Below are 22,216 nucleotides of genomic sequence, written 5' to 3' on the forward strand. Positions count from 1 at the left end.
CAGGAGACACAGAAACACTATTATCCACTAAGGTAGAAAAATCCACTGCCCAGAAACGTAAGTCTGGGTGCTGCTGCCCCTAACCATGTTCAGCTCTGCCAGGCGATTGTCAGCTCTGGGACCACATCCTGGCTCACAAACCCATCATTTCCTTAGGACCCAAAAGGGACTCAGTTCAGCTTGGAGCCCCTGTTGTCTCTGTGGCACCTATTGTCCTTTGGCTTTCCCCTCTCCTGGCCCAGGGAGTCTCCCTACAGGGGGCACTTACTGCTGGAGCAGAGGGGAGGAGGAGGCCTAGAATCCCTGAGTGTCAAAGTTCAGAGAGGTTTAGAATGTCAGCCTCTGGATGAGAAAACCGAGGTCCAGAGAGCAGAGAGGACTGGTCCATGGTAATGCAGCAAATGAGTGGCTGCATTTGGGTCAGAATGTTGGAGGCCTTAGGCTTCAGGAGCCACAAAATCCTTTAACCAAACCAAATCATACTTGGTTCTGCTAATATAAAAAAGGTAACTAGTGTGGGAGCAGGGTAGGAGCTGCAATACTCATGGCCTCTCATTCCCTGTGGCACTGAGAGGCTCATCCCAGAGGTGCAGGCTGTAAGGGTGGACCCTGCCAAGAGATGCTTCTCCTCCTCCTTTCCCATGCCCTCCACTTCATGGGGCTTGGCTTTGTTCAAGGGCCCTTGGGTCTGGTCTTTTCTGCCTGGACTGTGGAGTAGGGGCTTCCTGCCCTGGGCAAGGAGACATACCTGGCATGTGCAATGGCTGCCACCCATTCGTCACAATCTTTTGCGTCCTCTGTCCTCAGCTCCAAGGCTTTCTGGTTCTCATGGCTGAAGTTCACCGTGAAGTAATGCTGTACCAAGAAGAAGACATCTCCAATGACCAGAGTGTCCATGGGACTAACAGCGACTCTTGCAATCAATCTAGCTGTTTTGCAAAGTGCCTGCTGCCACATCAGCTAGGCACAGATTCCTTGTTTGTGATAATCAGAATGCCATTCTATTTAGCAGTTTCCAGTTCTCGATTAAAAGGGCTTTTGTATCGTGTAACAGAGCCTATGCTTAGGATATTGTAAGAAGGAAACAAAACACACAAAGCCCTGTTCAACAACAAATTGCAAAAAAGCCAGTTTGAAATCATCAGGCGCACTGGAGGGAAGGCAGGGAAAGCACATCATTAGAACATCCTTTTGGGAACTGGGTACCAATTCAATGCAGCATGTATTTAACTCACTCCACAAAAATGGAATAAGTGCCCTTCTAGGTCCTGGGGTTAGAGCGATGAGTAAACAGACACGGTCCCTATAAGAGCCCACTGGAAGCCACCTCTGTGTTGGGTGCAGGTGACTAACTTAGAACCATGCCAACCATGGGCCCTGCCCCTTAAGGACTCAGGGAAGCAGAAGAGCCAGACAATAGACACCCATCTGCAATACTGTTATATGAGTTAAATACATGTAAAGCTCCTAGAAGAATGCTTGGCACCTAGTAAGCGCTGTAATTGCTGTAATTAATGTGGTGCGATCACTACTGTCATGGAGGTAAGAACAAAGGGCTGTGGGGGCACAGAGAAAGTCACCCACTGACTTATCCCAGGGAGATCAGGAGGGCTTCCCAGAGGATGGGACATTGGTTCAGTTTTATTTCAGCTGAATGGAAGAGCATGGGGGCAGCTTGGTGTCCAGAGCTCACAGCATATTTGGGAGGGGGAGGGGGCTGTACAGGGATGCCAGTGGGCAGGTGGGCAGGGACCTGGGGTGCAGCTGAGAGGAGGAGCCATGGGAGGAGAGGGCAGCAGGGACAAAGCCCAGGTTTCTGGTTTGAGCAACTGGGCATGTTGGAAGAGTCACAGACTGGGCTGGGGCATTGGCGGGAGGAAGGGGCAGGGGGCTCTGAGGGGCCAGCTCCGCATGCAGAGGGATTCGTCGGAGAGAGAGGGCAGACAAACGAAGTGCTGGGGGCCCAGCCTGGGCCTGGGCCTGGTGAAACTGGGAGGAGAGAGGCAGGGGGTGAGGTACAAAGAGGGGCCCTTAGGTCTGCTGTTCAGAGGATGCACCACGGGCCAGCCATGGTGTGAGGCTGAGCCAGAGAGAGTGCCCGTCCCTCCATCCCTCGGTGTCCAGGTGGCAGGGAGCAGCAGCACAAGGTGCAGTGTGTAAACTAATTTTAGCTTCTGCTGACATTTATGTATTTTTGTTAATTGTCAGTCTAGGTGGCAGCCGGGTGTATGTGAAGCAGCGGGCGGGGGGAATGAGTATGGCAGGAGAGAGAGAGAGAAAGGAGAGAGAGAGTGAGTTGTTACAGAGTCAATGTCTGTCTCTTGTTTCCTAGGAAACAGATAACAGATAGCTATAGAATGAAATGTCAGCTACAGCCTCAAATAACTGAATCTGAAAGGCTCCAGTGGGCACCCTGCCCCCCTCGAGGAGGAAGCAGGTGACACATAGTGGCAGGCGGCTACCTAGCACTTTCCCCATCTCTCGAGAGATGATGAACACACAAATGCTTGTCTCCCATGATCTCATGATTTCCACATTCACCAAGCAGAACAGGTATTCTCTGTGTTACAGCTGATGTACCTGAAGCTCAGAGAGGTTGAGCTGCTTGCCTAAGGCCAAACAGCGGGAAAGCAGAGAAGCTGGGATGATACACCTGCACTGGGCAACTGCCGCCTGCTCAGGCCCTGGGCTTGGCCCTGGGATGCAAAGACAAAAAGGCAAAGTCCCCACCTCAGGGAGCCTGTAGGTAGGTGAGACTCAGAGTCCCAAATCAGAAACAAGGCACTCAGCTACATACAGGCACAGTGGAGTTGCTGGGTCTCCTTAGAGCCCCAAGGGGAATGTCCCAGAGCTATAGGAGCCCATTGCTGGGACCACAGCAGGAGTGTTCTCCTTCCCTTCTGGGTCACCAGGGGACTCAGAGCTGCATGGGGTGATGGGCTTGGCTGAGGCCTTTCACTCCTCACAGAGACTTCTTCCCAATCAGCCCTACTGGGTGGGGAAGCAGATGGCTCCCTGCTGCCCATGTGTACTGGAATCCCTTACAGCCTCACCCCTGCTGGAAACCTAACTGTGAGGAAGGATGCCAGGAAGACCCTCCAGGCCTGAACCCGGTCATCAGAGACCTTGAGCTTCTGACAGGTTATGATGCCCAACTCTCCATCCTGCAGACCAGGCGCGGGGTTCCTGGAGGCTTCAGGAAGCCAGCCGCAGGCTACCCAGAGGCTTTCCCCACTCCCCTCCTGTCACTCCAATAGTTGCTAGTTCATCTGCCCGTCTACTCCCATCTGTGTGGCCTCGCTCTGACCCCATCACTGCTGCCCTAGGTTAGGCCCCACGACCTTTCTCCTGGGCTACTGTCACAGTCTCCTAACAAGCATCCTGCATCTGCTGTCCTCCTGGGATAGGAGACACTGCCTAGACCCTGAGTGACTGACAGGCTTAGCGTTCAAGTGAAGTGGCCAGTTTATGGAGGGGTGGCCTTCGGGACAAGCGTGACCCAGAAGCTTCCCTGTGAGGCATAACAGCCAGGCTCCAGGGGCCAGGGCGAGCTCTGGGAGTATCCAGAGCCACTTCAGGCTCCCGGCCAGAGGAATTGCAGTCTAGGCAGCTGTGAGGGCCTCCACCTTAAGGAGAAGGGGAAACTGGAGGATCTACCACACCTCAGGCATGGTACTAGGTTCTTTGCACACATCACCTGACTAGAGACACAACTGCCCTAGAAATTAAGTCTGTTATCCCCATTTAGAGGGCATGTGGAGGCAAGACACATTCATTTGTCCAAGGTCACTGGGCTAGAAACAGCATCACTGAAGCCAGAACCCTGGGCTGCCTTTGCCCAGTGGTGCTTTTGCTGCTGCAGGAGGCCTGAGCTGGAATATAAGTGCCTCAAATGACTTGAGAGCAGTTTGTTCCCTTCGTGCTTGTAAACCTGCCCCCTGACATCTGTTTTATGCAACCACATTGCCCGACTGACTTGTAGAAATTGTTTGCTAAGGGAAAGTCAGCTTCCACCCAGAGTTTCTGAATCAGCACAAATCCGGACTTTGGGTAGCAAGTAAATGAGACTTTGCTCTATGTAGGAATTGGCAGGGACAGAGATAGAGACAGAGACAGAGATAAGATAGAGATAGATGGGTGGGGGCAGGTGGGAGAGGGAGAAGTCTGCAGAGATGCAGAGACAGAGTATCATCCGCTGGGAAAGACCAAAGCCCACGTCTAGAGAGAGAGGATGAGCTCCAGGCTCCTGGAAGATGCTACAAAAAAGGGAGCTTAGAGAGGTGAAAGGGACTCAGTGAGAATGTCAGATTTCCAAACCTATGTGCAGGAAAACCTAAAACACAACCAGCGGTGTGGGGGAAAAAAAGGGAAAGTGACTGATTTTGTGAGGCCCTGCTGTGTGCCTGTCACCCTGCAGGCACTGTCCCTGCGTTCCTGAGGGAGCCCAGCCACGGTGGAGGTAGGTGGCATGACCCCACTTCACAGAGGGGGCTGAGGCTTGGAGGTGGGTGTGAGGTGTCTCTGGGATTGCTGTCTAGGGTGACAGTGGCTTGGCTCTTAGCCCAGGGTCCTTCTGTTCACGCTGTTTGTTCTCTTCACTGTAATGGACAAGAGTTGATAGGGGGCAAGTGGCTTTCTGGGTAGGGAAAGAGCACTGGAAAGGGGGTCTTATCTGGTGTCAGTTCTGCAGTTGAGACAGTGTGGCTTGGGGGCAACTAAGTCTCTTCCTCCTTGTCATCCTTAGCTTCCTCATCTATGAAATGGGGAGTTAAATGAGCTGGGCTCAAGGTCTTTTTGAGCTTATATATATATATACACACACACGTATATTTATATGTATAAGTATATATATATACATACATACATACACATGCTTTTATATCTATCGATGTATCATATATATATACATACATATATATTTATATATATGTGTATATATACACACACACACGCTTTTATATCTATCCATCTATTGATATATCTGGAGAATGTGAATGAGAGTGTGGATGTGTGTGGATGTGTTTTGGGTCTTTCCCTGCACTTCTGGATAGGCCTTGGGTTGTTCCCAATCTCTCCCATAGCTCTCAGAGGCTGTGTATGTTTCTGGCCCACCCCTCTTCTCTGTCAGGGTCAGGTGTGTGGCCTAAGTGTGGTCTGAGGGTCTAGGCATGGCACTGTGTCCTGGGGTCAGCCTGGCAGGCTGAACCCCAGCAGAGGCCAGGCGAGGACCCCTCCCTGGGCCCCAGGGAACACACAGGCCAGAGATTCAGGTCTCAGGGAAAAGAGTTTGCCTGGACCACAGGCCTGGCTGGGCTTAGGCTTGGGGATGGGGGGTGTCTGCACTCCATCCTTCCCCTCACCTGCAGGACTTCTCCATGCGGCCCCTCCTTCCTTGGAGCCTCACAACCTGGCTGACCCTTTGGTCTTGGACTGCTCAGGGCCAGGGCTTGTACCTGCTTAATTTGGAAACTCTAGAACCCTGCACAGAGCCTAGTACTGAGTGGATGCTGATGAATAGCTGAAGAATGAGTGAATGAACAGACACATGAATGCTTCACCTTGGGGTTCTGATGACGTCCTGATGAGGCACCCAGGACCTCATGATGGTCCTCACCCCTCTTGCACTTGTTAATAATGATTTTGCAAGCAACCTTTCTGGGCACTTGTGACATCCCAGCCACACTGCTGTATCTCTCAGGGACACAGGCCCATGTGGGGATGGCAAGACCCTGTTTGCTGTCTTTGGTTAGTGAGGATCTGTAACCACTGTTTTTGTCCCAATGTAGACTCACCCCAAATAAGTGGAGCCCTGGGAGTGAGGAATATAAGTGATAGAATTTTCTCTGTGCCAACCAATTTCCCATCTTTATCCTGCTTTCTAGCCAGGATGGAGGGACTGGGCAGACTTCTCCAGGGGAAGCAGGTCTTGCTGCAGCAGTTGGACAGAAAGAGATATTTTGGTGATGGTATCAGAATAGTAAAGACTATAAATGCTGGTGTTTCTTAAGTAAGGGAAGGCAAAGATTTGGGGGAAACGGGGGCAGAAGAAGGGGCTTACTATTGCTTCTTATTGGGTCCTTGAGGTGCCTGGGCTGAAAAGGCCTTGATCTTTGTCTGCCTTCCTCACCCACTGCCAACATTTTATTATGAAAATTTTAAACATTCACAGACATTATAATTATTTTACAGTAAAAACCCATATCCCACAACCTAGCTTTCACCATTACACTTTATGGCACTTGCAGAAAACCTTGGCCCTTATGAGGCTCTTATGCACCATTCACCCAAATGGAAGTTTCCCTGCCATGAGCTGACACAGACACCTGAAGACAGTGGAAGCCCCCAACCCAGGATGTCCCCATGAGGTCCATGGATGGTGGCAGCAGGGGCTGGGGAGTAATGTTCGGGGTGCCTTGCTTCTGCCTGGGAAATGCACAGGTGCTAACATTCTGCTCAGGTCGCATTTGGTTCCACAGGTGTGAGGTTGGGTCTGGGATATGCTTGTGTGTCCCGTTGATCTTCTGGGACTTTGGAGATGGAGAGCACATGGAAGTCTCAGGGTTGCAATAGCCCAGCTTTGTGGTCCAGTTTGGGTCAAAGAGCCCACTCTCCACCTAGCCTCTAACTGGGCAGCTCCCCTGACGGGGACAGAGCATATAACTGGGAAAAAAGGGAGACAGATGCTTCAGTTCAGCCTTAGTTTCTGTCTGAGGTTTTTTTTAAAAAAGGGAGACTCTATTTGGGGAACTTGATTTCCTTTTGAGATAAAGAAGTGGCCTTAATAATTGGAGGAGGACTCAGCAGGTGGAGGTTCATATTCCTACATGTTTCAGATGACAACAAATGACAGGTGTAGGTGGCATTGTGTTATCTGGGAAATGCTATTGTTGGTAATACTTGCTAGCTGTGTAACCTGGGGCCAGTCACTGAGGCTCTCACCTCAGTTTCTTCATCCACAAAATGGGCATAAGAAGAGTCCCTTCCTTGCATGGGTGTTGTGAGAGTCAGGTGAGATAATGCTGGTGCCTGCAAGCAAGCATCCAATGCATGTTCACTATACTTCTTTTTTTATTAATATTTTTAATAACTTTCTCCTTGGCAAGCTTGGGTGCCTACTTTGAAGCACAGGTGATTTCTTGGCTAGTATGGGCTTGGGGTAAAAATATGATGATCTTCTAGGCCCTACTCCATTTTAGAAGTTCAGGACAACTTCAGGGAAATAGACACAAAGTTGTTGAGGATCTGAATTGCCCATCTCTTGGGTGACTGGTGGCTGCACAGGAGCATGTCAAGGCTCAGGGCAACCCTACCCAAGGGACACTCAGACCTCTTATCCTCTGCTGGTCTCCAGCCCCGGGAGAGCAGCTGCACCCTCAGGCTGGGCTGCCGATGCTCATGCTGTGTCCCCAAGGAGCAAATATGCAAGGGAGATGAATGTTGGCTTGGACATGCTTGAGCCTGAAGCTTTGTTTTCATGGCGGGTCTCAGGACCCACTGCAAGGCTATCTCCCATTACTGCACCTTCAACAAGGAGCAGGGCTGCCTCTGGCATGGATAGGCCAAAGTTCTAGAAAAACTCCACCTCTTGGCTCTTTGAGCCTGGAAAGGGATCATTTCCTTTCCTCTCTGTTCTTTCCATTTCTCTCTCTCTCTCCTTTGCATTCTCTGAAGCTTTCTTTTTTATTTTTTCTTTCTTTCTTTCTTTCTTTTTTTTTTTTTTTGAGTCAGAGTCTCACTCTGTTGTCCAGGCTGGAGTACAGTGGCACAATCTCTGCTCATGGCAACCTCCACCTTCCAGGTTCAAGTGATTCTCCTGCCTCAGCCTCCCGAATTGCTGGGACTACAGGTGTGCGCCACCATGCCCAGCTAATTTTTTTTTTTTGTATTTTTAGTAGAGACGGGATTTCGCCATGTTGGCCAGGCTGGTCTCGAACACCTGTCCTCAAATGATCCATCCTCCTTGGCCTCCCAAAGTACTGGGATCATAGTTGTGAGCCACTGCGCCTGGCCCTCTGCAGCTGTCTCCTTCTTTCTTTGTGTCTCTGTTCCTGCCTTTCTCCTCTGTGTCCCCTTCCGAGGTCTTCCCTCCCCACTCTTCCCAGCTTCTTTCCACATGGCAGGTGAAGTCAGCTGGTCAGGGTGGTACCAGCTGCAAAGTGGCACCCCATATTAGGGCCCCCTAGTTTCCCCTTTCTTGGCTCCCTCCCCTTCTCCAGGCTATGACTGAGTGTACCAGGGCCAGGGGCTCCCATCTCCTTCCCGCTGTCCTAGAAGTCTGAACACGTATCTTCTGGCCCTAAGACTTGCTCTCCTGTCCCTATGATCTTTTCTGGCTGGTTTGGGTGTGTTTTGGGAGAGGCTTTCTGGATTCTGGAGCAGTACCATCTGCTATTGGGAAATGAGCTTCGGGAGGAAGGAGGAGTCACAGGCCTGCTTTGGTTCAAGGCCCAAGCTCCAAAGCCTCAGTCAGGCCAGCTCAGCTCCCTGGAGCTCTGAGATAGCTGGAGAGAACTGAGGAGCGTTATATTGCCAGCGACTGCCTGAGGACCTCACGAGGGTGGTGGTCTGGAGCAGTTAGGGGGTTTCTGGGAGTTCTTGATAAACAATCTTTTTTTTTTTTTTTTTGAGACGCAGTCTCACTCTGTTGCCCAGGCTGGAGTGCAATGGCACGATCTCAGCTCACTGCAAGCTCTGCCTCCCAGGTTTATGCCATTCTCCTGCCTCAGCCTCCCGAGGAGCTGGGACTACAGGCACCCGCCACCACGCCCGGCTAATTTTTTGTATTTTTAGTAGAAACGGGGTTTCACCGTGTTAGCCAGGATGGTCTCGATCTCCTGACCTCGTGATCCGCCCACCTCGGCCTCCCAAAGTGCTGGGACTACAGGCGTGAGCCACCGCGCCCGGCCGATAAATAATCTTAATATCAATTTCTTCCATGGAAAAACAATGACCCTGCATAGCACCAGAGCTCTTGAGACAGTCTCATAACCTCAGCTGGTATCGGTTCAGAGCTCTGGCTGACCTGAGTCACCTTTGAAAGCTGAACTCCCACCTGAGCTTCCTCAGAGTTACAAGGTTGGGCAGAGGCCAGAGACAGATCCCTCCAAAGCTGCAGAGTAAAAACGAGACTCACACTGGGGGCAACACTGGAGCTGCTGTGATGAGGCCAGGATCACAACTTGGACATCGCCAGAATGATGCTGAGACCAACCAGAGCTACCCAGAGCTTCTCAGACTCACAACACACGAGCCTCAGTGTGACCACAGGATAGGATCCGAATCACACCTGCCACAACAATGGGACCACATAGGCTTGCCTGGATCCCGGTTGGATTCCTCTGCAGAACAGCAGCATTGTTCTGGAGTCAGTCCCAGGGACACCCTAGAACTCTCCAATGCAACAGAGAGCCTCATGCCCACCTTCCCTGGGCCCTGGATGAGATCAGGACTCACTATATGTGATCAAGGATATAGGATACATTCAGATACAGGACCCGAGTCCAAGTTTCAGTAACAAATCTTCACAGGCCTACTAGAGTTGCTGGAACAGATCTAGCATTCCCCGCAGTCCTCCACCAGACTGCCCAGATCCCGGAAGGGGAGTCATGATGCCTGATAAGCCCGTGGCTCTTTCTAAGGGCAGCTGGTTCCTGTGGGGAAGCTGGGCTGGGGCTCTTCCCTTAACTGGACTGGAGCCAGGTAGAGCAAGGGCTCCCCAAACTGCCCCAACAGGGAAGTGAGGCTGGGAGTTTGCCTTAGGAAATAGGAGGAGAGGCAGTTGGTCGGCAGTATCATCAGAAGCTATAAGGAGACCACTTGGAGTCGGGGTTGTGAGAGATGAGAAGGGCAGGTGAGCAGGAGGTGTGAGGCCAAGCAGAGATAGCAGAGCACCGCGGGTGGCACTGGCAGACACGGGGTGCCGCTGAGTTGCACTGAGGGTGGGAAGCTAGAGGTGGCGTGTCAGGCTCTGGCTACAGGTGGTTGAGGATGGCATGGGGACAAGACTGGCTGCCCTGGAACACCTGGATTCCACCTCTTCTCAGTTATGTGTGCTGGGAATGCTGCCTGTACTGTGGTTCTTGTTCTTCCAAGAATGTCCCACCACCCTTACTGCCATGAGAGTCCTTAAAGTCACTGGAGCCGCAGCAGCACCCAAATCACCTCGGAATTTGTTAGGACTGTAAGTTCTTGGGCTCCACCCCAGACCTCTGTTTTGAAACAAGCCCCCCAGGTGATCCTGCTGCACCCTGTGGTATGAGAAGCATTGCTTAAGGCAAGCCACCATTACCTGAGATAAAACTACATGTGGGGCCAGGACTGTCTTCAGTCTTGCTGGGTGCCACCAGTTTTCTAGGACCAGGCTCAGATCTACAGCTGTGCTGGGCAGGAGCTGCCCCAGAGGTAAGTAGATGTAAAAATGCATTTCTCCTACTTCAGTATCCCAGTTTTCCACTCCAAATCCCTTGGGGCGCTTGCTAAAAATGTAGATCTCCAGGCACTAGCTGCCTTCTGAATCAGGATCCCTAGGGGTATGGCTGGGATTTATTTTAAAGAGCACCCTAGGTGATTCCGTACATGCTCATGCTTCAAGGGGAACTGATAAGCCCATGGCTCCTTCTAAGGGCAAGTGGCCCCTGTGGGGAAATTGGGCTGAGGCTCTTCCCTGAACTGGACTGGAGCCAGGTTAGGGTGAGGATAGGCAGTTGATGTGAGGGTCAATGATGGGAAGTCTTATAGTCCAGAGATACATCCAAACCTGGCTTAGCCCAGTATTGCAAAGACAGCCTCAGCACTACCAGGGCACTCACCAGGTTGTGAAGGCAGGGCCAGTGTCCTATGTGGAGCTTCACCTGGGCAGGAGGCCCAGGTCCACTACCACACCTGGAAGGTGCCATGGGCTGTGTAGAAAGACCCTTATCGTGAGCCTCACTAGCCTGCATGGGCCAACTCAGAGCCACACCCAGGCCCCATAATGCATCCAGGGATTCACAGAACCATCGCTGGGGTCCAACTGCAGTTGTATGAACAGACCACAGCCTCATTCAGGGACTCCCCAGAAATGCAACAGAGGAAGAAACCACCAATGGGCCACACCCGATTTTGCTACAGAAGAGGCAAGACTTGGTGAACCACTTCTAAAGCCCCTGCAGGGCTGCAGAGATGGGCCCAGAGCTCCACCTGGGGCCTCCACAGAGATCAAGGATGGACCTAGAGCTTTCCTAGACCTGAAGTAAGAGATGGATAACCTGATTTGAGATTCCACCAGGAGTCCTAAGATCGAGCGAGAAATACTCGCAGAATCAAAATCACTGTAACAGATCCACAATGATTCCAAGGCCTTCCCAAGTGCATGGATGGAGCCTGGACCTCCTGAGGCTTGACCTGGGTTGCTGAGTATCCCTAGACCTGCGAGTCTCAACCATGGCTGGACACTGGAGTTTGACGTAGCATCCCTGGGTGATTCCAATGGGCAGCCAATGTTGAGAACAACTCACTAGTCTAGACTTTCGCCTGGGGCTTCAGTAGGAAAAGAGGGATTGATCCACAAACTATACCTGCGACCTACCAGGTTCACAGGCGGGGATTCAGAAATCACATCTGGGGTTGTGCCAGGACTAGACTCACATGTGGGCCCTTGTCTTTGCTGGAGGAAATGTTCTGGAACCACACCTGTGGCCTCAGTTGACCTGGCAGTGCATGAGCTCCAGCGCATACCTGGCCCCAGTATGCCCTTCCTGTCCAGTATGCCCTTCCTGTCCAGTATGTCCTTCCTGGCCCCAGTATGCCTCTCCTGTCCAACCGGGCTGCAAAATGGCCCCTGCTACCCCAGGTCAGTCTGGAGCTGGATCTACTTCCCCTCTGGAAGCTGGGGCTGGGGGCTTGAAGCCCCACCTACTTAGACTCTCTTTTGCCTCCTGCCTCTCCCAACTGACCAGCAGCCCCTACAGCCTCTCCACTGAACACAGAACATTGGACAACCACTGACAGTGGGGTGACCAACTGTCCTGGGTTTGCCTGAGACTAATGAGTTTCCTGGGGGTGTGGCACTTTCAGTACTAAAACCAAGACAGTCCTGAGCAAACTGGGATGTTTGGTTCCCCTACAGACAGAGGAGCAGGTGGAACCCTCCATAGCTGAGTCTGGGTCTGGCAGTGAAGCTCAGAGCTGGGCACTCTGGGCAGCCTTTTCATCTCTCTGAGCCCTGGTTCCTTTCTGACAAACAGGCCCAACAACACTTGCCTTGGTCTATTCTATACACGTGGTATTAGAGTGAAGATTTCCCACACCTTTTACTCTCCAAGTCATTCCTCGTTCATTAATTCAACCAGTATTTAGCCCCCACTAGAAGCCAGACATAGTTCACTTTGCAGCCATCAATGACAACACGCATGTCAGCTGTATATGTGCTTTTGGAAAGGTATGGTGGTTCTTCCTAATGGGCGAGCTGCCGGGGGCTCCCAGATAGCGCCCCATCCTGTGCCATCAAGGCCATTCTCAACTCATATCATAATGATGTTCTGATTATCTTTCCAGCTACAGCCCATAGTCTCAATCCAGGCTACACATTAGCGATGTCTGGGAACTTAAAGAAGCCCTGTCGCTCAAGTCCCTTCTCAGATCCATTAAAACAGAGTGGTGGGTGGGGAGGGGAGGGGAGGGGAGGTGGCAGGCACTGGTCTTTTTGAAAGCCCCCCAGCTGGTTATAATCACCCAGAGTTTGGAACCCCTGAGGGAGGAGCAACGTGGTTGTTGTCATACTAGAAACGCAGGACTTCTCCCCTGCCCCTCATGCCCTCTCAGAGGCCCATGGTCCTGGACGCAGCTGCCTGGAGCAGCAGTGGACATGCACCAGGGTTCACCCATCTGGGGCTCTGGGAATGTGGCATAGTGGCACAGAGAGACCAGGCTGATGAGCTGCATGTGCTGAACTCTAAGTGCGAGTAAGAAGCCAAGAAGGAAGCAGAAGGGTCTCAGAGAAAGTGGCAAGAGGTGGTGATGGAATCAAGTGGTGGGGGCAAGGCTAGGCGGAGGTGTTCAGGCCATGGAGACCCAGACATGTATTTTCTCCCTGGGTTCCATTAACTACCGCTGTGTTTCATCCAGGATAGTCCTCTCTTGCTCAAGCTGCTTTGAGCAAAAGGCTCCTGCTCCTTTCAAAGAAATGATTCCTGACCAAGAACTCTCCCTGGAGCCTGGCACCGTGCCTTGGCCAGAGCACAGGGTAGCCCTGGTTGACTGAATGGGTGACTGAATGCATTTGTCACCACTGCCCAGGAGCCCAGCTTATTAATTGGCTAATAGCAAAAGCCACGAAGGGGGTGGTGTTGAATACACCCCTCAGGCATGGGCAATGGAGCTGGCTGGAAGGGGTTGGGGGGACTGGTTTTTCATGAAAGCCATCCGTGCCTCTTCAGGGAGAGCTGACAGGGCACAGGGCAGTCCTTCCATAAGGAGCCTTTTCTGGAACACCCATGGAATCTTGTTTTCATTTTTTGGGAAGATCTATTAATATTCCATAAAACCAGTGTTCCAGGGAGTCCATTTTGGGGCCCTGGGGTTGTGGGGTCTACCAGGGTTTGGAGTCATCAGACCTGGGTTCAAATTTATTATTTATTATTTGGCCTTGGGGTCTTCAACACACCTCTTCACTTCTGTGGACAGTTTCCTCTTTCACAAAATGGGGACAATATTACCCACCTCACGGGGTTGTTTAGGAAAGCATTGTGGGAGCTCCTCGTTCATGAAAAGGCTCAAATAGTGTTTTGTAAACCACTGGATTCATTTACAAGGTCAAATGATGGGTCTAATCAACCTAGCAGTGGCACATTACTGGAAAACACACATGCATGAGCATTCATATGCCTGCACACATACACACAACGCAGGATCCAGCCACTGTCCTGAGGTCATGGTGGGGAGGGGCTCATAACCAGAACGGTCACAGCCATGCAAGATCAGTGGGTTACAGGGAGATGGCGTTTGTGGCATCTTGCACATTATCTTCAGTTCCGGCTTCTCTCCTCTTCCCACTGTGTAACTGGCTGCCAGTTGTATCCGTTTTTCCTCTCTAGTATTTCCGGAATCTGTGCCTTCCCCCATCCTCACTGCCATGCCTGCTTCAGGGATTCTTCATTACCCACCTGGACCATCAAACAGTCCCCTCTGATCTCCTTGCCCCCTCCAATTCATCCCGCCTTTTGGGAGTTCAGACCTGCTGCCTGGGCCTCTGCTCGTTGCCTCCTCTGAGAGAAGGGGTGGGTGGGGTGGGCTCAGGGATAGATGCCACCACTCTTGGCTGATCCCACCCCTTACCAGGTCCCACTCTGCTGCTCTGGTTAGGGCCAGCTCTCCCCAGCTGGGTCCTGGCTCCTCCTCCCCGCCATCATTGACCTTTGGGGCTGAGGGCCCACAGGTGCTGTGCTTCTGCCACATGCTGCATGATATCCCAGTGCAGGGAGGGGCTGTGCTACAGAGAACCTGGTGTGTGTGTGTGTGTGCGCGCGTGCGCGCGCGTGTGTTTGTGTGCGTGCATGTGCGTATGTGTGCACTTGCCCTGGCCCGGGGTCCATCTTCTCTCCTTCCTTCCATCTATATGGGGACACCCATCTAGGCACCCCCCCCCCCCCAGCCCCACCCAGATCCTCCAGCTCCCTTTTCCATCTCCTTCCCAGGGGAAGTCACTCTGTCCCATGACCCTTGCAGGCCACTCCAAGAGCATCTTCCAACCTCTCTCACAGCTGCTGCAATGCAGTGCATGCTCATCAACGCTGGTTCCTTCCAGCCCTGGCTGCACGCGCTCATGCCATGGTGTACAGTGGGGGATTCACTAAGCACATTATTCCCAAGTCAGGGAATACTTCCTGCACTTGTGGGGCCAGCAGAGGCTAATACTTCCATTGAGCAGGAAGGCAGTCCACGGAGCAGGAAGTATCAGCTTCTCCCATGCCCCACTAGATCCCCCACACCAATCCAGAAAGAAGTCATCCACCCTGACTACTCATACCCCCTACCTCTCCTGATGTGGCTTCATGCAGGGTCAGGACCCCACTTTGTGACCTCCTTCCTAGCTCCAATTGGCTTCTTTCTGCCCAACTCTGCCTCTGAGTTCTCAAGTCTGAGTCTTCCTGGGCCGTGGTGGCTGCACCAGAACCTGTGCTTTGTCCCTGTTCTCAGTGCCTGTCTTAGGTCTCTGTCCAGATTCCCAGTCTTTAGGGCCTAAGCCATACGTCACTCTGGGCCCCAAACCAGCCCAGGAAGAGGCCTGCGGCCAGAGACTGACCTCCTGGGTGCCATGCTACGTGCTCACTCATCCTCCCTGCCTGGCCTCGCTGGGAGTTGAGAGGAAGTAGGTGGGAGGAGATTCAGGAAGTGACTGCAACCTCAGGGCTTAGAAGCCCTTGAAAGCCCCCCTCTTTCAGAATCAGCCTCGAACAAGGTGCTTGACCCAAGGCCTGGGGGCCCATGTCAGTGTAAGCCTCCAAGCTTCTGTCTGCGGAAGGGTCTCTTTTAATGTAAACTACTCCAGGGCCTGGGCGCCATGGCTACAGATGAAACGGGTCCTGGTGGCTGTTACACTTGGCTGGTCCTGCACAAACATCTTTCGATCTGTGATGACGCCTCAGCCAGCCTGCCCTCCCCTTTTCAACAGCCCCTTTTCTCATACTTGCTGAATGAAGGTACAAACTTCAGTATGGATGTATCTGCCCTTCAGCTTCTGTCAAAAACTTGGTTGGAAATGGCCCATGTGCAGGGATATTTACTTATTAGCTGCAGCTCCATTTGTAATAGCAAAAGACTTTAAATTACCTAAATATCCCTCAAGAAGAGACTGGCCAAAAAAAAAAAAAAGATGATAGCATGTCCACACCACGGAATACTATAGAGCCACAAAAAAGAATGGTGATCAATGTACTTGCAGAGAATCCTCTCCACAAAATAGTGAGAAAAACATGGTGCAGACTGTGTTACCATTTATATAATTATACATGCATGCATATAGACGGACAGATGTTTGCATGTACATGTATATATATATAATCCCTTTGGGAGAATGGATAAGAAACTGGTATAATGGCCACTAGAGAAGTGAACAGAGTCATTGAAGGAGCATTGTCACTGTATACTTTTTTTGTCTCTTGAATGTTGAGCTATGGACATGCATTACCAATCCTAAAATTTAAAATAAAAGAAGGCAATGGCTATTTAAGAGGGTCCAATTGACCTTCCATTCCCCAGGCTTCTCCAAGCTGCACCCTGTGTTATCTGGACACCAGGACACACCTCCTGGGACCCCACCATTTAAGCCTCCTGGAATGTGGTCTTCACTGAGCATGCTCAGCCTCCCCTAAGAGCCAGCAGATGCGACTCATGGGGGCAGGCCCTATACTGGCGGTGCCTCTGCCCTCAAGGTCATCATCATTTCCCTGCTGGTCCCCCGTATGTAAGCTCCTGGGACACAAGTACTCTTGCCTGAGCAACTGGACTTTGTCTTTCCATGAGGCAATGACTATCTCATAACTAGCCTGTTTCCCTCCTTGCTCAGGCTACCAGGAAACTCTAAGATGTAATTACTTGCTTCTCCTCACTGGTGCCCACCCGATATTGGCTTTCCTCCTGAAACACCAGCCCTTCCCTCCAACTCCAATTCCTTGCTGCCTGCAGATGTGACCAGAGATGAAGGGAGCTGGGGTGGCCACTAGTGCAGTGAGGGGGCAGGAAGGCCCATTGAGGGAGGAAAGGGGGTGGGAGGGCAGCAGCAGGCTTAGGGCACAGGGAAACTGGGCAGGCTGAGAACACTACATGTGAACAGGTTCTTCCAAACGATTTCACTAATTTCTTGAGTTTGGCTAAGAGCCCAAGAGGTATCTAAACAAAGTTGATTATATTTCACTCATATAGTCTCACAGGAAAAGTTCATCTTGATCACGTTTCTCTAAAATTTCTACATGGAGTTTTGGAATACCAGCTAAGGTTACCAAAAATTCATTCATTCTTCTAAAACTGATTTTGAAAGGACTTTATTTTAAGATCTGAGTTGGATTTTCCAGTTTGAAAAAAAAAAAGAAAGCTCAACGAGGAAGTATCTTTTGGAAAATAATTATCTCATGTTTCAGGGGAAAGAAATTGCATTAGCCCTGATGGATTAGTAAAATCTAGTCTTTAGAGTATAAATTACCTCATTTAACAACCAGCCTCAACGTCCACTAGACCCAGAACCTGGAGGCCTGGTGCAGATTCTGACTCTGACATTTAGCAGCGAGAGCTCAGGGCCTGGCACAAAATAGACACTCAACTGGTATCTGTGGAGAGAATGAACTCTGTCTATGCAAGCCTCGTCTGTCAAATGAGGATTGTGCCTCTCTTATGTAGAAACACAGTAACTGCGGGGTTACTGTGGTGGTTAAATGAAATGCTAATCGTGAAAAAGACTTTGTAATCTGAAAAGGTGCTTTATCTGAGCGGGTGGCTGACTTGGAAGGTGTGGAGACAACACTTGAAGCTTTCACGGGATGAGAATTTGACATTCCCACTGCCGCCCCAAACCCAGGATGTGGGAAGCCCCAGAGGGCATGGGGCAGAGGGCATGGGGCTGCAGAGTCTCAGGATCTTGAGCTCTGGATGTTATTAATGGCCCCCCACTAAAGCACAGGCTTCAGTGTCTGAGTCACGGCTGGGTTGGGAGTGGAGGGGAGACCTTTAGTGCTCATGGTACTTCCCAAATTCAGGCCTTTGCTACTGCTCAGTTCTGCAGCCTCCTCTTAATTGGCTTCCTGCCCCCAGATGGGGTTTCTCCCGTTCATTCTCACTCTGTGGTGATCTTCCTAACACACAGATCGGAGCCGCCCCTTTCCCACTCAGAGCCCTGCACTGGCTCTGCACTGGGCCTGGGAAGGCCTGAGCTTTGTGACATAGCACACAGGCTTTTAGGGCAGCTTTGGTGTCCCCTGCAACCTATATGCCCCTAATCACCCCCCACACCCCAGGGCTGGGGGAAGTGCCCTTACTGGACTCCCATAGTTCTCACCCCTCTTTGGCTCTCCTGTGTGCCAGCAGGGATCACACTGCATTGTCACTGTCTATTCACAGGCTGTCCCCTCACTGGATGGCAAGCCCCTCCAGGGAGGGCCCCTGCTGTTTGTCCCATCCTCCCAGTGCCAGGGGGGCATAGGCCTGGCTCCTCAGAGGTACTGGTAAATCTCTGTTGAGTGAAGGCTGTCAGTGGAGTGTTAACATCTCAGGAGGACACTTTAGCCTTTAAAATCCTCTCCCTTGTTAATTCCAGGAAAGCCTAGTGGCCAAAATGCTTCTGTGACATTTGGTCAAGAATGACAGAGTCACTGAGCTTAATGAAAGGAGGGGAGGCCAGGCAAGGATCCTGCCCCTGTAAGCTCTGAGCTTACACTCATACCACATACTATCCGTGTCTTCATGAAACCACCATAAAACCTCTCTTCAGCTACTGTGTGTGTGCCCGATGATCAGATTTGCATTTTAGAAAGATTGTTCTGGCTGCAGAGAGGCCAGTGGACTGGGGGTGGGGGCACAGTGCACGTGTGGGAACAGTGGATACCATTAGCACCATATTCTCCTCTTAGCCTTTCTGGCGCTCTGTGTCCAGGCACACAGTAGGTCTGTACTTCTGCACCTCTTCTGAAATAAAGCGAGGTGGCTCACCCTGTCTAGTGAACTGTGCTCAGAGTGGGTCCCTTCTGGGAAAAGCCAATGAGACATCTGTCACACTCCTTCCCCTCAGTGGAGGGGACCATGGAGGCTGGTGTCAGGACCAAGCCTCTACCAGCCCAGGTCCCTGAGTGATCATCGTGAGCAGTGGCCTCCTGCCAGCTGCATGGGACGTAAAGCACAAGCAAGAGATGAGTCTTAGTTGTGCTGATGGAGATCTGGGGGTTGGTTGTTATTGCAGCACAACCCAACCTACCCTGACCAACACACCAGTTAGGAGGCCACTGCGTAAGATGAGTCCAGGTGAGAGGTGATGCCAACCTGGACCACAGTGGTGGAGGAAGAGAGGGACAGAGGGCACAGCTCTGAGAGATATACCCAGGAGGAAAAACTAACAGGGCTTGGTGATGATTTGTCCACAGGGATGAAGAAAGCTCCTGCAGCAATCATCTGTCCTTTGGTAAGGGCTTGCTTGCTCGGACCTTTTCAGGAACTCACAGGTTCTTTGAGCTAAGATTTCCATCCTATTTTCATATGCAGGGTCAGGGCTCAGTGTTGGCTTGCTTCCAGCCTGCGAGAGACCCCAGGGACCTGGGTCACTGCTATAGTGAGGAACAGTCTTGTCATAAAGGTGGAAACCAAAGCCCCAGCTGCTGCAATTTACTGATAACACCTATTGCGCTGTGCTAGGGCTTTCCAAACAGCATGTAGTTTAACACAGAGATGGGGAAACTAGGACTCAGAGAACTTAAAAGCCTTCCCAAGCTAGGAGGTGGCAGAGCCGAGACTTAGAGCCAGGATCTAACGCCGGGTCACCATGGCTGCGAATTCTCAATGCTGCCTCACTATCAGGGACCAAATAACTCCTCAGTGAAGGAGGCTGGAGGCTGGAAATGAAGGCTGCGTGTGTGAGGGGCTGTACTCTCCTCTCTGAGTCAGGGACAGAGAGTGGGGGTGTCCACACCTCCAGCTGCTCCCTGCACGACAGTCGCCCTCACGGAAGTGTTTGGGCGTTGGCAGTGTTCTGGACCTCTCTCAAGTCCACGCGTCACTAGTGCTCCTGCATAAACATCAGGGGGCTGAATTCTGTTCTTGGCTGCACGCACACGGGCACCGGCTCCACGCTCCCACAGATTCCAGGGAAACCGGATTGTGGGGTGTGGATGCCTGCCTTGGTGCGCTTCCCATCAATGCTCAGGGGATTCAGAGTTGCGAGGTTCCCACCCAAGCAGAAACAAAAGCCGCCTTCACAAAAATCACTGGCGCGACTGTGACATATTTTCACCTGCTATTAATTCTCTTTCTTTCTCCATGTATTTTGGCAATAGACAGCAAGGAATAACAGTCCCCAGCCAGTCTTTATGATGTGTTTGTGGATGAAGAGCTCAGATTTTAGAATCAGGAAGACCTCCTGGGTTCATGGGCCAGCTTCTGCATGTACTTGCTCTGTAACTTTGAACATCTTAACATCTCTGAGCCTCAGTTTTGTCATCTAGAAAATGGGCAATTAGTGATAACTTCACAGGGCTGTTGGAATAATTAAGGGAAGAGCTGTAGGTAAAACATGTACTCTGGTGCCTGGCACACAGCAGGTACTCAATAAATGGTATTTATTGTCATTCAACGTTTTTGATCTGGCGTTTTGAAACATCCTGCTACAAAATTATATACATTTAAATCTGCATTCATAGCATGGCAGAGTTGAAGGGCATTTAGTAATAACTCATGGTGAAGGTCAAGCTTTTTAAAGCACTAGGAAAGATAAAATCTCATGTGGAAACCTAACATATAAAACAGTTAAAAATGGGACTGCTCTGATTGATGTGGGAGTGTGGCCCCCAGGGCTCCTCAGAATGAGGCAGAAAATCATCGATGAAGGGAAGTTGAGGATTTGTCTATAGTGACCCAGTGGGAGAGAAGGTTCAAATCCTACTTCTCCTGTGCAGGTTTGGCAAATACTATGAAGGAGGAGTGATGGCACCTGCCTGGCAGTCTTGAAAACTGAAATCCTAGTGTGGACGAGCCGCCAAATTCAACTTCCCAGTGCTGGCTCGTTGCTCTTGAAGAAGTGCAAGCAAAGGCTGACCAGCCAGGCCAGGCTGTGAAAGCGTTGAGTGCAGGCAGACCCCAAAGTGACCTCATGGGGCTCTGCCCAGCTGGCATTATTCTCAGCCAGCCTGCACGTCCCCTGCAGTGCACCTGGCAGCCACATCACTTCATTCCCTGGGCTCTGGACAACAGGGCCGCCCCCTGCTGAGCTTCTGCACATGCCGTTTTGTTCGGTCCACCCCCCTCAGCACACACCACCCACTGTCCTCCTCGTGGGGCTCCGCTGGTTTCTGTAATAAGTGTCCTTACCATACTAGAGGGTGGGGCACTAAAGCCCTTTTCTGCCCTTGGGCTTCTCAAATGTGACCTCCCTGAGATTAAATGTGATGAGATCACTGCCACTCATCCTCTTCCACTGCCCATAAACCTGCTTGTCTTCAGCTCTCCCCTCTCTACTGGTGACATGCATCTGCCTGGTGGCCTCAGGCAGAACCATGGACTTCAGGTTTGATCCTGTCTTCTTTTCTGTTACAACCAATGGGATGGCAGGTCTTGCCAATTTTCCACCTGAGTGTCTCTTGGTAAAGTTTTTTTTAATCGTAAAGACCCCGTTCCTTCATCCTCTCAGGGCTTCCACCTCTCTCACCTGGACTCTGGGTTCCAGCAGCCCCTGATTAGTCTCCTGCCTCTGCCTGCCTCCTGCTCTCCTGGTGCTTACGTTCCAGTGGGGAGAAGGATGGTTTGCAACTGGCCAAGTACATGAGGTAATCACAGACTGTGATCAGCTGTATGAAGGAAGAGTCCAGTGCTGTAAATGCACGTGATGACGGAGGCGACATTTAGGCTAAGACCTGCAGGAGAAGAAGGAGCTGTTCATTCTAAGGGCATGGTTGGTGGGAGATCATTTCAGGTGGAGGGAATGGCTTCTGCCACAGCCTTGAGATAGGAAAGGGGAGGCACATGCAGCTCTGAAAAGTGGTGGCCTAAGCAGGATGAGGAAGGAGGACAGTGGGATGGGTGGCTCTGGGTTAGAGGGGCCAGCAAAGGGTGGATCTCACTGGGTACTCCAGGTCATGGTTGGGAGTTTGAATATCTTTCTAAAGGCAATGGGAGCCACTGATGCTTTCACAGCGTCCCAGGGTTCTGTGTCTAAGGGCTGCTGCTTTTAGAGAAACCTTATTTTTCTACATTCAGCTTTTCATTTTTCTGATTGGCTGAGAGGTTGAATGTGCTGTAACTCCAAGGAGTATGTGCTTTATGGTGACAACAGAATAGCTACAATAAGTCTCAGGCAGGGTTCCATGAGCTCCTGAACAAGGCAAGGCAGGGAGAAAGAGTCCCAGGCTCTTCAGGAGGGAAGAATTGCCAGCACTTGGTGATTACTGTGGGAGTGAGTTTTGAGGAGAGAGGCGAGCTCCCTACTCAACTGTGAGTGTTTTGAAGACAAAGATTAAGTCTTCTTCTTCTCTGTGTCTGCAGGACCTAC

General features: G+C 51.3%; 1 protein-coding gene across 8 annotated transcripts in view; it reads right to left on the reverse strand.

The window, feature by feature from the left end:
• The window catches only part of RASGRF1 (Ras protein specific guanine nucleotide releasing factor 1), a 131,206-nt gene that overhangs the window by 103,317 nt on the left and 5,673 nt on the right, over positions 1–22,216 (reverse strand). For all 8 annotated transcript variants that reach the window (XR_010131048.1, XR_010131047.1, XR_010131046.1 and 5 more), the window contains exon 2: positions 749–855. Coding sequence is in view for 4 of the 8 variants with exons in the window: in XM_019011186.4 (XP_018866731.1) it covers positions 749–855 (107 nt within the window). In the remaining 4 variants the exon portion in view is untranslated. The remainder of the gene's footprint in view (positions 1–748; positions 856–22,216) is intronic.

The sequence above is a fragment of the Gorilla gorilla genome, chromosome 16 (assembly GCF_029281585.2).
Source record: "Gorilla gorilla gorilla isolate KB3781 chromosome 16, NHGRI_mGorGor1-v2.1_pri, whole genome shotgun sequence".
NCBI classification, from domain to species: domain Eukaryota; kingdom Metazoa; phylum Chordata; class Mammalia; order Primates; family Hominidae; genus Gorilla; species Gorilla gorilla.